Raw genomic sequence first — 15037 nt, 5'->3', positions numbered from 1 at the left:
GTGAGATCTGGCTCCAACCAATGGAGATCAGACACAGCAGTAAGGACATCCCTAGATATGTAAGAGATAAATATGTTTGCTTTTCCTTTGTTTATTGTACTCTCATGGCAAGATTGCTAACAAGGGTACCTTTTCTGCAGGAAGTAAAAAAAAAAAATTGCTTTGCTGACAGATTCTTTGTTCCAGTACTGACTTCCTTTGCAGCACCAACAATTTACATATAACTTCAGTATCTTGATTCAGGGCTTTCATACATCAGTACTCAATTATATTTTGTTGAATTTTTTATTAAATAATAGGCAGCTAAATTTTATTTTATTTTTTTTTTGAGACGGAGTCTCACTGTTGTTACCCAGGCTGGAGTGCAATGGCGCGATCTCGGCTCACCGCAACCTCCGTCTCCTGGGTTCAGGCAATTCTCCTGCCTCAGCCTTCTGAGTAGCTGGGATTACAGGCATGTGCCACCATGCCCAGCTAATTTTTTGTATTTTTAGTAGAGACAGGGTTTCACCATGTTGACCAGCGGTCTCGATCTCTTGACCTCGTGATCCACCCACCTCGGCCTCCCAAAGTGCTGGGATTACAGGCGTGAGCCACCGTGCCCGGCCCTATTATTTCATTTTTATAACAAACATTTCCTTTTTTTGCATAAAATAACATGAACACATTTCAGCTTTGTGATTTTCCTTTACATTGTATTTGTATACAGATCTTTCTAAATAAGAGTATATTTTCTTTTTCTTTGTTGTTGTTTTAGACAAATTCTCACTCTGTCATCCAGGCTGGAGTGTAACGGCACAGTCGCTGCTCACTGCAACCTCCACCTCTTGGGCTCAAGCAATTCTCCTGCCTCAACCTCCCAAGTAGCTGGGATTACAGGGGCCCTGCACCATGCCAGGCCAATTTTTGTATTTTTAGTAGAGGTGGGGTTTCACCATGTTGGCCAGGCTGGTCTCCAACTCCTGACCTCAAATGATCTGCCCACCTTGGCTTCCCAAAGTGCTGGAATTCCACCGTGCTTGGCCAAGAGTGTATTTTCTATAATAGTCAGGGAGTCTATGATTGAATATTTCCCTGTTTGATTGTACAGCTGTCTCTTAGGGAAGAATAGTTCTTCAATTGTTAAGTAAAAGAATTTGGTATAGGCTGGGCACAGTGGCTCACACCTGTAATATTACCCAGTACTTTGGGAAGCTGAGGCGGGCAGATCACCTGAGGTCAGGAGTTTGAGACCAACGTGGCCAACATGGCGAAACCTGTCTCTACTAAAAATACAAAAATTAGCAGGTGTGGTGGCCACACCACATACTTGGAGGTGATACTCCCAGATACTTGGGAGGCTGAGGTGGGAGGATCGCTTAAACCCAGAGGTGGAGATTGCAGTGAGCCAAGATCATGCCACTGCACTCCAGCCTGGGTAACAGAGTAAGACTCCATCTCAAAAAAAAAAAAAAAGTTTGGTAAGTTTGGTATAGCAAAGTGAACTGCCTAAGCTTCTTTATATTTACCTTTTTGCTTACTTCTTTGAGACATGGACTCACTCTGTCACCCAGGCTGGAGTACAGTGGCATGATGTAGGCTTACTAAATTTTTGACCTCCCAGGGTCAAGTGATCCTCCCACTTCAGCCTCCTGAGTAGCTGGGACTATAGTCATGTGCCACCATGCCCAGCTAATTTTTATATTTTTTGTAGAGACAGGGTTTTTGCCATTTTGCCCAGGCTGGTCTGGAACTCCCGGCCTCAAGCAATCTACTCTCCTCAACTTCCCAAAGTTCTGGGATTATAGGCTATATTTACCTTTATCTTAAACTAAACTTTATGTTGCCTAAAAAAAAGTTTAAATATCTTTTAATAAAGTCATTGCTCTTATTTATTTTAAAATAAAATCTTTGTAAACAGTGTTTTTATACCATTTTATTATTTTTCTCAATATTTTTTCATTGCCATGTTATGTTATGCATTTGTTCTTTCCAATTTTTTTATTCTTTTTTAAACTAAAAAAGTAATACATATATATTATATACATAGTTAAAAAAAAAACTCTGTTCATGCAAATGAACATACAGTGAAAAGTATATTTCCCTCCTGTTCGCTATTATTACCAAGGACCCAGAACTTTTGAAAGGATCCAAGAATAGCTTATTATTTTATATTAGACTTATGCTTTGTTTCTCTTTTTAAATTTAACCATGATTATTTTTTTCTACTTTGAAAATACTCCACAGTACCCCTCCCCACTCCCACCCCATTTTGTCTCTTAATATTAAGATAAAGTGGGAAAATTGTATTTATCAATTATATGTTTATAACTAGTCACTCATCAATAGAGTCAAGAGTACACAACAAGAACAAAATACCCATTTGAAAATATTAAAGAGTAAGAAGAGGCCAGGTGCGGTGGCTCACACCTGTAATTCCAGCACTTCAAGAGGCCGGGGCGGGTGGATCTCGAGGTTTAGAGATGGTGACCATCCTGGCCAACATGGTGAAACTCCATCTCTACTAAAAATACAAAAATTAGCTGGGCATGGTGGCACATGCCTATAGTCCCAGCTACTTGGAAGGCTGAGGCAAGAGAGTCACTGGAACCCGGGAGGCAGAGGTTGCAATAAGCTGAGATCATGTCACTGCTCTCCAGCCTGGTGACAGAGTGAGACCCCGTCTCAAAAAAAAAAAAGTAATAATATTAAGGATTCTATAAATATATACAGCAGGAAAAGAAAAAAAAGTTAGCTGGGGTGTATTCTTAACTCTTTAGCTAACAACTCAACTTTTTAAGAAGCAGAATTGCCTAATCTTTCAGTTATGTTTACTTCCCTTCCTTCCCTCCCCTCTAAGTCTATTCTTTTAGTTTGAATTAGTTTAAGATTCACAATAAGTTGTAAAAATAGTATAGAGAATTCCCATGTGCCCCTCACTCAGCTTTCCCCAATAATATCTTGCATAGTCAAGATACCTTGTCAAAGTGAAGAAATTGACATTGATATAATACTGTTTATTCAGGCAGTAACTTTCTTCACATTTCACCTGGTTTTACATGTACTGCCAAGTTGGGCAGATCACGAAGTCAGGAGTACAAGACCAGCCTGACCAACGTGGTGAAAACCATCTCTACTAAAAATGCAAAAATTAGCCAGTCATGGTGGTGCACGCCTGTAATCCCAACTACTCAGGAGACTGAGGCAGGAGATTCCCTTGAACCCGGGAGGTGGAGGTTGCAGTGAGCCGAGATCGCACCCCTGCACTCCAGCCTGGGCCACAGAGGGAGACTCCATCTTAAAAAAGAAGAAAGGTTATATAAACGGAATTAAATTATGTAGTATGTAACCTTTTAAGATTAGCTTTTTTCACTTAGCCTAATAATGCCCTTGACATCCCTGTGAGTTATTGACATGTGTCAATACTTTGCTCCTTGTCATCATTGAGTAGTATTTTAACAACATGTATTTTTTTTTCCTTTTTCTTTGAGAGGGAGTCTCTTGCTCTGTTGCCCAGGCTGGAATGCAGTGGCACGATCTCGGCTGACTGCAACCTCCGCCTCCCAGGTTCAAGCAATTCTTCTACCTCAGCCTCCCTAGTAGCTGGGACTACAGGCACATGTCGCCATGCTGGGCTAATTTTTGTACTTTTAGTAGAGATGGAGTTTTACCATGTTGGCCAGGCTGATCTTGAAGTCCTGGCCTCAAGTGATCCACCTGCCTTGGCCTCCCAGAGTGCTGAGATTATAGGCATGAGCCACCATGCCTGGCTGACATGTACTTTTTTTTAATCACATATTTTGTATTTTGCTTCCCATTCTTGAGGCTAGATTTCGTGGTCCCTGTTGCATCAGGATATCCAAGTTCAGATCAATCTTGTGTGCAGTTATCTGGAGTCATCCAGAGACATCTGTGGTTGATTACTGAAACCTATTTGATGTATCACTTAAATCCTATGTGTAAAAAAGTTCACTCTACAGGCACAGTGAAAATGAAGCCCTGTGAGGCACTGTGAGCAAGGTAAGGGGCAGATAAGACTGCACAGAACTTTGAAAATGTTCAGGGAAAAGAATAACTTTGCTAATTGTCCAGGTTGTGTTTGACACACAGTTCTATCTTTAAGACATTTTTACTGTGTGTTCTTAGAGTAGTTTGAGAGTAAACCCTTGGAATTAACAATTTGTTTTAGTATATTGTAGCTTTCCCCCAGAATCTCAGAAGTAATCTCCAAATGAATGCCCAGTACTTTAATTAGGGTGGGTCTAGATTTGAACCATTATTGCTTTCTGGAACTGGTTTCTCTGGGGATGATGGTGTTCAGCCTGGTTATTAGTTCTGGTTGTTCCACATTAGAGGGTTTCCGGAACCCTTGCCCTGCGCATAGCTATGGTGACAGGAAGAGCAGAAGCTTATGTGTTCTGTCAGAGCCCTTCTAAGCTTTGGGGTGGGTGTTATTTGACCAACAGGTGGAAGTTTGCCATCTCTTACATTTGGTTCTCTGGTCTTAATCTTATTCAGGATGCTGGAAAATTATTTTATCTGCCGATGGCTGAGGTATTTCTGACTCTGGAATTTATCCTTGAGTATAGTTAGCTGAGTATGAAAGGCTTAGTTTTATAGCTGGGCATGGTGGCGCGTGCCTGTAATCCCAGCTACTCAGGAGGCTGAGGCAGGAGAATTGCCTGAACCCAGGAGGCGGAGGTTGCGGTGAGCCGAGATCGCGCCATTGCACTCCAGCCTGGGTAACGAGAGCGAAACTCCATCTCAAAAAAAAAAAAAAAAAAAGAAAGGCTTAGTTTTAAAGAGTACAGTTCTTATCTTAGGTTTCTTGACTGACCTTTATTGTCCTTCTCCTTCACTGTTCTTATCTTAACAAGGTCACTTGACACTACAGCCAGTGGAGGGATCCAGAATTTAAAAGTAGGTCCATGGAAGAAGGAGAGGCTGTTGTTGAATATGTTATGAGATTTGTCACAGACTTGGTAACTGGCTAAGGGATCACATGGGAGATGACATTTGGAAGAATAGAATTGACTTAGCCAGGCAGATATTCGGTAAGGTCAAGGACATCCCTTGTGTTTAGTATTTAGCAGAGGAAAACAGCTGAAAGTTTAATATGGTTGACAGTATAGGCAGTGGGGAATGATAACACTTCTGAGTACAGGAAATGAGAAAAGCAAAGACATGGGCTGTGGAATAGGCTGAGACGTAAACAGACTATTTAAATGACGTTCTTAGGAAAATAAGTTCTGAACCCTGATGAGTATCAACATTTCAGTTATTTGTACAGAGAGAAGTTAACATCAATTGTTAACCAAGTATAAAGTCATTAACTTGCTAAATGAAAGGTTAATAAGAGCCTAAAAGTGTCAGAGAGATCACAACTACAGAAAGCAACGACCACCACTAGGACTGAGGGAACAAAGTGAAAAATATGAAATTATTAAAACTGGAAGCACCATGGAAGTGAAATGTTATTTTCACAGCAAAAGGAGTTGCCCTATGATAACAAAAGCTCACCAGCCAAGTCTAGTAAATGCCACCACTTTCTTATAGTTGTTGCTTTACTTCTTTTGGGATAAAAATTACATTAAATTTTCTTTTTCTTCCTCTTTGTTTTCCTGAAATTCTCAATATGATGTTGAGTATTGAAGGACAAGTGCCTGATTTCTCTCAGGTGCCTTATATGAAATCCTGTTGTTTTTGTAAGAATTTAATAGTAATTATGAGATTTAAAAACAAAGTTTCAAGAGTTATATAACTTAAAGTTGAACAGTAACAGAACTGCAACTTTGAGGCAACAGTCTCATAGACTTCTATAGTAATAAAGCTATTGATATTTAGTTTCTTTCATTTGTTTTCCCTAGAGATTTTGCTACTTGTTGATGAGTGCTTCAACCTACACATTTATGATGATGTGGGAGTATAGCCACTATCTCCTGTTTCTTCAAGCAGTATCTCTATTCCTGCTAGATATCTTTTCCCTGGAGCAAAGTGACAAGGTATTATGGCATTTTGAAATGATGATTTTAAATTCACAGTTAAATGTATTTATAGCATTGTATCTTAAAACCTCTCTTTTCTTCATCCATACACTCATATGGTTCAGAACCCCTATGCGTTCCAACATTTAAGTTATTTGGACAAAGAGAAGTTAACATAAATTGTTAACCAAGTGTAAAGTCATTAAGTTGCTAAATGAAAGGATAATAAGAATCTGAAAGTTTCATAGAGATCACAACTACAGAAAGCAGTTACCATTGCTAGGGAAAAATATGAAACTATTAGAACTTAGGGACCTCACGGAGCTGATACCTAGACTTTTGAACTCAGAAATACTAGCTTTGCTCAAAAGTAAAGCCCTTCAGAATTGGGACCCAGGCCTCTGAGGATGTGGCTGTGGCTAGCTGGTCTTGGGTTTCTTGGGCTAGAAGATGTAATGAAGCTGACTCTTCAAGTGTTGGAAAAACTGCAGCTGCATTCAGTGCTTCCATAGGAAGTAATTGCTATGTTGGGGTTAAGAAGCATCCCCAAGGTGAAATCATGGGAACCTCAAACCATCAGGAAGCAAAAGGAGGGAGCAGGCTCCTTCCTCCTCCAGAATTGCACGTTCCCTCTAGCATTTTCTATTGGCAGAGCTTCATAGGGAACCAACGGAAAAAGCAGAAATACAGATTGCAGAGTCCCAGGCCCAGCATTGCCAGGTAGGGGACAGAAAGGGGAGTTTGGAGTTGAGAGAGTTATTAGTAACTGGCACACATCTGTAGAATCAGAGCCCAAATCAAGAATAGAACATAAGCCAGGTGTGGTGGCACACACCTGTAGTCCCAGCTACTCGGGAGGCCAAAGCAGGAGGCTTGCTTTACCCCAGGAATTCAAGTCCAGCCTGGGCAACATAGTGAGACCCTATCTCTACAAAAAATTTTAAAGTTAGCCAGGTGAGGTGGGGGCTGAAGTGGAAGGATCAATTGGCCAGTGTGAGCACACCCCACCTCTAACAAAAGAGAAAAAGAGAATAGATCAGTACCAACTCCCAGAAGGCTCCATCATGCTGTCTCTCCCAGTCATTGCTTCAACCCCCAAGGGTAGCTACTGTTCTAATTTGTAGACTTGTAAGAGTGAGGTATCTTTTTTTCAAGTGGCTCTGGCTATTATTGACTTTATTTTTCCTTTTTGTTAGGTTTTTTTTATGGGCTTTTTTTTTCATTTTATTTTTATGTATTTTTACTTTTTCGGAGACAAGGTCCCACTCTGTCACCCAGGCTGGAGTGCAGTGGCTCAATTATGGCTCACTGCAACTTCCACCTCCAAGGCTTAAGTGATTCTCCCACCTCAGCCTCCTAGTACCTGGGACTACAAGTGCGTGCCACCATGCCCATCTGATTTTTCTTTCTTTCTTTCTTTCTTTCTTTTTATTTTTTTGAGACACGTCTTGCTGTCACCCAGCCTGAGTGCAGTGGTGCAATTTTCTTGCCTCAACCTCCTGAGTAGCTGGGATTACAGGCATGCACCACCATGTAATTTTTTTTTTTTTTTTTTTTTTGGATTTTTAGTACAGATGGGGTTTCACCACGTTGACCAGGCTGGTCTTGACGTCCTGGCCTCAAGTGATCCACCCTCCTTGGCCTCCCATGGTGCTGGGATTATAGGCATGAGCCACCTCACCCAGCCCTGGCTGATTTTTCTATTTTTCCTAGAGGTGGGGTTTTGCCATGTTGCCCAAGCTGGTCTAAAACTCCTGGACTCGGGCCATCCTCCTGCCTCTGCCTCCCAGTGTGCTGGGATTATAATTGTGAGCCACTGAGCCTGGCCTGTTTTTTAGCATATAACTACTTCCTGGGAGATACTCTATTAAAACATTGCGTTTAACTTTGTTATGCTCACTAGTTAGACCAAAAACAATACTTTTCTCCAATGGTACATTGCATGGCAGTGTATTTTCACTGGATAGGTTTTGGGAACTGCTGCTAAAAATTATGATTTTTGATTTATGTAATTTGAGGTTGCATAGATGAATTTTAATAATAGGGCAAACTAAGTGAAATTTAGAAGGTTCTTCAAGTCTGATTTAGACACTGATGCTTTTAAAGCTCTTTATTTTGTTTCCAGAAAGTTTTAAGAAAACAGTGATAAATTCATTATACACTATAACATTAAAAAATATACATATTTATATTTGCGTGTGTATATGTATACATATGTGTGTATATGTGTATATGTATATATGTGTGTATATATATACATATATGTGTATATATATGTTTTTTTTTCTGAGACAGAGTCTTGCTCTGTCACTCAGGCTGGAGTGCAGTGGTGCAATCCTATCTCACTGCAACCTCCACCTACCAGGTGAGTTCAAGTGATTCTCATGCCTCAGCCTCCTGAATAGCTGGGATTACAGATACCTACCACCATGCCCTGCTAATTTTTTTTTTTTTTTTTTTAGTGGAGACGGGGTTTTACCATGTTGGCCAGGCTGGTCGAGAACTCCTGACTTCAAGTGATCCACCCACCTTGGCCTCCCAAAGTGCTGGGATTACAGACATGAGTCATCACGCCCAGCCAACATTAAAAATATCGATTGAACATTTGCATTATACTTTCCTAAATTATAGTAGAGCATTTACTGTATAATTATAGTTAAATCTAAATGAAAACATGTATGATAAAATATAACTTATTCTCATTTATTTTTGTCACAACAGGTTTATGAAGTTTATAAAATCTACATATTTTCTCTCTTTCTGGGATATTTACTGCAGTTTGAAAATCCGGCTTTGTTGGTATCTCCTTTATTAAGTTTAGTGGCAGCCTTAATGCTTGCTAAGTGCCTTCAGGTAATTAGAATTGTCTTTTTATCATTCTTATTTTGATTTTTTTTTTTTTTTTTGAGGTGGAGTCTCGCTTTGTTGCTCAGGCTGGAGTGCAGTGGCGTGTTCTCAGCTCACTGCAACCTTTGCCTCCTGGGTTCAAGTGATTCTCCTGCCTCAGCCTCCCAAGTAGCTGGGATTACAAGCATGTGTCACCACGCCCAGCTAGTTTTTGTATTTTTTTTCTTTTTCTTTTTTTTTTGAGACGGAGTTTTTTCGCTCTTGTTGCCCAGGCTGGAGTGCAATGGCGCGATCTCGGCTCACCGCAACCTCTGCCTCCTGGGTTCCAGCAATTCTCCCGCCTCAGCCTCCTCAGTAGCTGGGATTACAGGCATGCACCACCATGCCCAGCTAATTTTTTGTATTTTTAGTAGAGACGGGGTTTCACCATGTTGACCAGGATGGTCTCGATCTGTTGACCTCGTGATCCACCCGCCTCAACCTCCCAAAGTGCTGGGATTACAGGCGTGAGCCACCGCGCCCGGCTAGTTTTTCTATTTTTAAGTGGAGACGGAGTTTCACCATGTTGGCCAGGCTAGTCTCAAACTCCTGACCTCAGGTGATCCACCTGTCTCAGCCTCGTAAAGTGCTGGGATTACAGGCTTGAGCCACCGTGCTCGGCCATTTTTATGATTACTTTTTAAATTGCTGATTTGTTAACACCTCACCTTTTTTGTTCATATGATTTTTTCTCCACAGCTGAATGTGAAGAAAGGAAGTTTTGTAGCTAAAATAATAAAAGTGATTAATTTTTACTTGGTGTGTACTCTGACAATAACATTGAATATTATAATGAAGGTAAGTAACTCTGAGATTCATATAGTAAAACAAAATGAATAATGAAATATATTGGACTAACTTTTAATGAGAATAATGAGATAGCACAGTAATAGAGTTTGAACAGTATAATTTTGAGTTAACAATCGTAACTAGCATATTGGGTGAGAAAGTAGGATTCTGATTCTTTTCTGTATATAGGCAAAGAGAAAAAGGGAATGCATATTTTTCATTAAGTTAAAAATTTCATCATTACCCAGTTAACCTTCAGCAATGTATGGAATAAACTGAGACAAATGAAAAATGTATAGAAGAGTGGGTGAGTTACTTGAGCCTAGTGGGATAAGGTTGAAATGTTCTTGATCACCTGAGGTCAGGAGTTCAAGAACAGCCTGACCAACATGGTGAAACCCATCTCTACTAAAAATACAAAAAATTAGCTGGGCATAGTGGCGCATGCCTGTAATCTCAGCTACTTGGGAGGCTGAGGCAGGAGAATCACTTGAACCTGGGAGGTGGAGGTTGCAGTGAGCGGATATCTTGCCATTGCACTCCACCCTGGGCAACAAGAGTGAAATTCCATCTCAAAAAAAAAAAGAAAAGAAAAAAAATGTTTTTACTACCCCTTTGTAGTTGTAGTTTATGCTTCATTATAAGGTCATGTGATTGATTTATGTCAGTAAATCTCCTTGCTTCATAGTCATACCGTATATTATTTATTCGTATTTTTGTTTTGTAGTCTTGCTGTGTTTTCTGTCTCTAGTTTTGGGAGAAGCATGTGCAGTAAGCATAGCTAATATTTCTTTGTTAACTGGTGTTTTTCTCTTCTAGATGTTTGTCCCACACAAAGAAAATGGGCACATGCTGAAATTCCTTGAAGTAAAATTTGGGCTAAATATGACTAAGTAAGTTTTAGATTAAGTAAGTTTACCTAAATCTATACCACTTAGACAATAAAGATAAAAAATACTCAAGGGCCGGGCATGGTGGCTCACATCTGTAATCCCAGAACTTTGGGAGGCTGAGGTGGGTGGATCGTGACCACTTGAGTCCAGGAGTTTGAAGCCAGCCATGGTTGTGGCAAAACCCCATCTCTACAAAAACAAACAAACAAAAAAATTTAACTGGGTGTAGTGATCCACATCTGTGGTACCAGCTATTCAGGTGCTGAGGTGGAAGGACCACCTGAGCCTGGGAGTGGGAGGTGGAGGCTGTAGTTAGCCAAGATCGTGCCACTGCACCCCAGGCTGGGCGACAGTGAGACCCTGTCTTAAAAAAAAAACAACACTTAGAATGTGTTTGCCACATTGTTAAACTTTAACATTTTGTTGTAAACGCAGTGATTTGAAGTAGACATTCTCAGTCCATCAGTGAGCATTTCTGAACATCACTCCATCTCTAACATCCTTCCCCACTGCTAGGGCTTCAGGATTGGAGCTTGGAGATGGATGAGAAATGAGGATACAGATAAACATACATACAACCAGGAGTCTTGTTGATCATACTTAGGGTGGGAAAAATATTTATCCTGATTCATTACTGCTCAAAAGGTTTACATTTCAAATTTTATGATTTAATAAGTAGATATCTCTTTTTTAAATGGATCCTAGTTGAGTTACATTTGCCAATACAGAGTAGGTCTATCCAATAATAATATAATGTGAACCACTTATGTAATTGTAATTTTCTAGTAGCCATATTTAAAAAAATACAAAGAAACAAGTGAAATTAATTTTAACATATTTTCTCTAATATATAAAAATATTTTAACTTGTAAGCAGTGTAAAAATTATTAAGGAGATATTTTGTTTTTCAAATTCTTATTTTGCTTTTTCTTTGAAATCCTGGGTAGATTGTAAAGTATGTCTCAATTTTAATTGGTTGCATTTTAACTGTTTAATAACTGCATGTCTCTAATAGCTACCATATTCGACAATGCATTTGTAGAGGTTAGCTGGCTGAATTGTTTGTTGTCTTCTAGATAAAGATAGAAATGACAATTCCATAAAAATTATATTGGACTTTAGAGATGGTCACATTGCTTGGTAATAAAAAGCAGCAGTTTTACATATATTAGAGCAGTTTTGGTGAGAGCACATGCTTCGTTTACTAATACAATACTATTTTTTTATTTTTTTGAGACAGAGTCTCGCTCTGTCACTAGGCTGGAATGCAGCTGTGCAATCTTGGCTTACTGCCGCATCTGCCTCCCGGGTTCAAACAATTCTCCTGCCTCAGCCTCCCAAGTAGCTGGGACTAGAGGCACATGCCACCATGTCCAGCTAAATTTTACATTTTTAGTGGAGACAGGGTTTCACCATGTTGGCCAGGATGGTCTCGATCTCTTGACCTCGTGATCCAATCCCCTCGGCCTCCCAAAGTGCTGAGATTACAGGCATGAGCCACCTCGCCCAGCTATTAGCTTCTTTTATAAAGGATAGTACCTCGCTGTTATAAGTAAGTGAGTGTAGGAAATATGTTTTTTCTTAGTTTTTACTGATATTAAAAAAATACTTCTGGCCGGGCGCGGTGGCTCACGCCTGTAATCCCAGCACTTTGGGAGGCCGAGGCGGGTGGATCACGAGGTCAAGAGATCGAGACCATCCTGGTCAACATGGTGAAACCCTGTCTCTACTAAAAATACAAAAAATCAGCTGGGCATGGTGGCGCATGCCTGTAATCCCAGCTACTCAGGAGGCTGAGACAGGAGAATTGCCTGAACCCAGGAAGCGGAGGTTGCGATGAGCCGAGATCGCGCCATTGCACTCCAGCCTGGGTAACAAGAGCAAAGCTCCATCTCAGAAAAAAAAAAAAAAAAACTTCTGTGTTCAGTACTTTAAAATGTCTGTGAGTTTAATATTGTGCTTTTTGTCTTCTGTAGGAATTTTACAATGAATTGGCTCCTCTGTCAAGAATCTCTGCAGGCACCATCTCAAGATTTTTTTCTGCGATTGACACAGTCTTCTTTATTACCTTTCTATATTCTAGTGTTGATTATTTGTTTACTTTCTATGTTGCAAGTTATTTTTAGGAGGATTAAGTAAGTAACTATGAGAATCAATCATATTCCTAACATACATTATAGAAATATATAAAATACTTATTTTTAATATTTTTCCAATTTTTTATATTTGTTTTAGAGCTTCTAATTCTATTCTTTTTTTTTGACATGGAAAGTATCATTATAAGATGTGTTGACCAGGTGCAGTGGCTCATGCCTGTAATCCCAGCACTTTGGGAGGCTAAGGCAGGCAGATCACGAGTCAGGAGTTCGAGACCAGCCTGGCCACTATGTCGAAACCCTGTCTCCACTAAAAATATAAAAATTAGCTGGGCATAGTGGTATGCGCCTGTAATCCAAGCTACTCAGGAGACTGAGGCAGGAGAATTGCTTGAACCCAGGATGCAGAGGTTGCAGTGGGCTGTGATCGTGGCGCCACTGCACTCCAGCCTGGGTGACAGAGCAAGACTCCATCTCAAAAAAAAAAGATGTGTTAACTAGAAAAATTTAAACTTAGTTTTTATACATCTAAATAGGTAATGTCCAGATTTAATATAGTTAGAGACTTAATATATAACTGATATTTAAATAATCAGTTAAACTTTTACAGACTGATTCACTAATTTATACAGATTTTTACTTAATATAAGAATAATTTCTTCTATTTAATTTAAATGAAGTTAGCAGTATAAGTAATTTCAAATTATAAAGTTTGAGGCCAGGTGCAGTGGCTCATGCCTATAATTCCAGCAATTTGAGAGGCTGATGCAGGAGGATTGCTTGAGGCCAGGAGTTCAAGACCAGCCTGGGCAATATAGTGAGACCCCCCCATCTCTTAAAAAAAAAAAAAAAAAGCAAGAAAAATCTACAAAGTTTGACTAGCCTTTGATGTTTTTATCATGTTTGAAAAGAGGTTGTGTATAATTTTTTCACTTTGAGAATTTAGTTACTCAAATTATGATTTAACTATATTAGCAATTGCTAGTTGAGTCATAATTGATCTTGGAAGAAGAAACTACAAATCTGTCTCTTTTTTTTTTTTGAGATAAGAGTCTTACTCTGTCGCTAGGCTAGAGTGCAGTGGCACAATCTCGGCTCACTGCAGTCTCTGCTTCCCTGGTTCAAGCGATTCTCCTACCTCAGCCCCCCAAGTAGCTGGGACTATAGGCACGCACCACCACACCCAGCTAATTTTTGTACAGTATTTTTAGTACAGATGGGATTTTTTTTTTTTTTTTTTTGAGGAAGGGGGTTTCACCTATTTTCCCCAGGCTGGAGTGCAATGGCGCGATCTCGGCTCACCGCAACCTCCGCCTCCTGGGTTCAGGCAATTCTACTGCCTCAACCTCCTGAGTAGCTGGGATTACAGGCACGTGCCACCATGCCCAGCTAATTTTTTGTATTTTTAGTAGAGACGGGGTTTCACCATGTTGACCAGGATGGTCTTGATCTCTTGACCTCATGATCCACTCGTCTCGGCCTCCCAAAGTGCTGGGATTACAGGCTTGAGCCACCGCGCCCGGCCCCCTACAGATGGGATTTCATCATGTTGGCCAGGCTGGTCTTTGACTCCTGACCTCAAGCTATCCGCCCACCTTTTTCTCCCAAAGTGCTGGGATTACAGGCATGAGTCACTGTGCCTAGCCCTTTATTATTATTCTGAAAATTCATGTTTAGTCTTTATAGAGTTTGTTGCCTTCAGGTTCTAAAAGCCATTTGCGGCAACTTAAGAGATATATGATAGGTATTTAACTACCAGAACATACTTTCAAATTTTAAGGATCACCTATATTTTTTGTTATGATGAAATATAAAATTTTAGGTATGTCCTTCAAAGATGATAAACAATGTATCTGTGGTTTTTCAAAAATATATTTTCAAAGTATTAAAAAATAGATTTTCTTTTTGTAGTGGTAAGTCCCTGAAAGAAACTGTTACTCTTGAAGATGGACGAATTGGAGAAAGACCAGAAATAATTTATCATGTAATTCACACTATTTTATTGGGTTCTCTTGCAATGGTTATAGAAGGGTAAGTGTACTTTATTTGATCCCTTTGTTTTTACAAAGATTGTCGGCGAGGCGAGGTAGCTTATGCCTGTAATCCCAGCACTTTGGGAGGCTAAGGCAGGCAGATCGCCTGAGGTCAGGAGTTTGAGACCAGCGTGACCAACATGGTGAGATTTCATCTCTTCTAAAAATACAAAAATTAGCTGGGTGTGGTGCCATGCGCCTGTGGTCCCAGGTACTGGGGAGGCTGAGGTGGCAGCATCTCTTGAACCGGGGAGGCTGAGGTGGCAGCATCTCTTGAACCTGGGAGGTCAAGGTTGCAATGAGTTGAAATTGTGCCACTGTACTCTAGCCTGAGCAACAGAGCAAGACCCTGTCTCAAAAAAAAAAAAAAAAAAAAA

General features: G+C 40.1%; 1 protein-coding gene across 2 annotated transcripts in view; it reads left to right on the top strand.

Annotated features, from left to right (window-relative positions):
- The window catches only part of DPY19L4 (dpy-19 like 4), a 73962-nt gene that overhangs the window by 35852 nt on the left and 23073 nt on the right, over positions 1 to 15037 (top strand). For both annotated transcript variants that reach the window (XM_032248827.1, XM_032248836.1), the window contains 6 exons: positions 5847 to 5981; positions 8685 to 8816; positions 9549 to 9647; positions 10458 to 10531; positions 12508 to 12666; positions 14539 to 14658. In XM_032248827.1, the coding sequence (XP_032104718.1) occupies positions 5847 to 5981; positions 8685 to 8816; positions 9549 to 9647; positions 10458 to 10531; positions 12508 to 12666; positions 14539 to 14658 (719 nt within the window). The remainder of the gene's footprint in view (positions 1 to 5846; positions 5982 to 8684; positions 8817 to 9548; positions 9648 to 10457; positions 10532 to 12507; positions 12667 to 14538; positions 14659 to 15037) is intronic.

Source organism: Sapajus apella, unplaced genomic scaffold (genome assembly GCF_009761245.1).
Source record: "Sapajus apella isolate SASKATOON/1434 unplaced genomic scaffold, GSC_monkey_1.0 scaffold3, whole genome shotgun sequence".
In the NCBI taxonomy this organism is placed as follows: Eukaryota; Metazoa; Chordata; class Mammalia; order Primates; family Cebidae; genus Sapajus; species Sapajus apella.
This window is presented reverse-complemented; position numbering and strand designations above follow the sequence as displayed.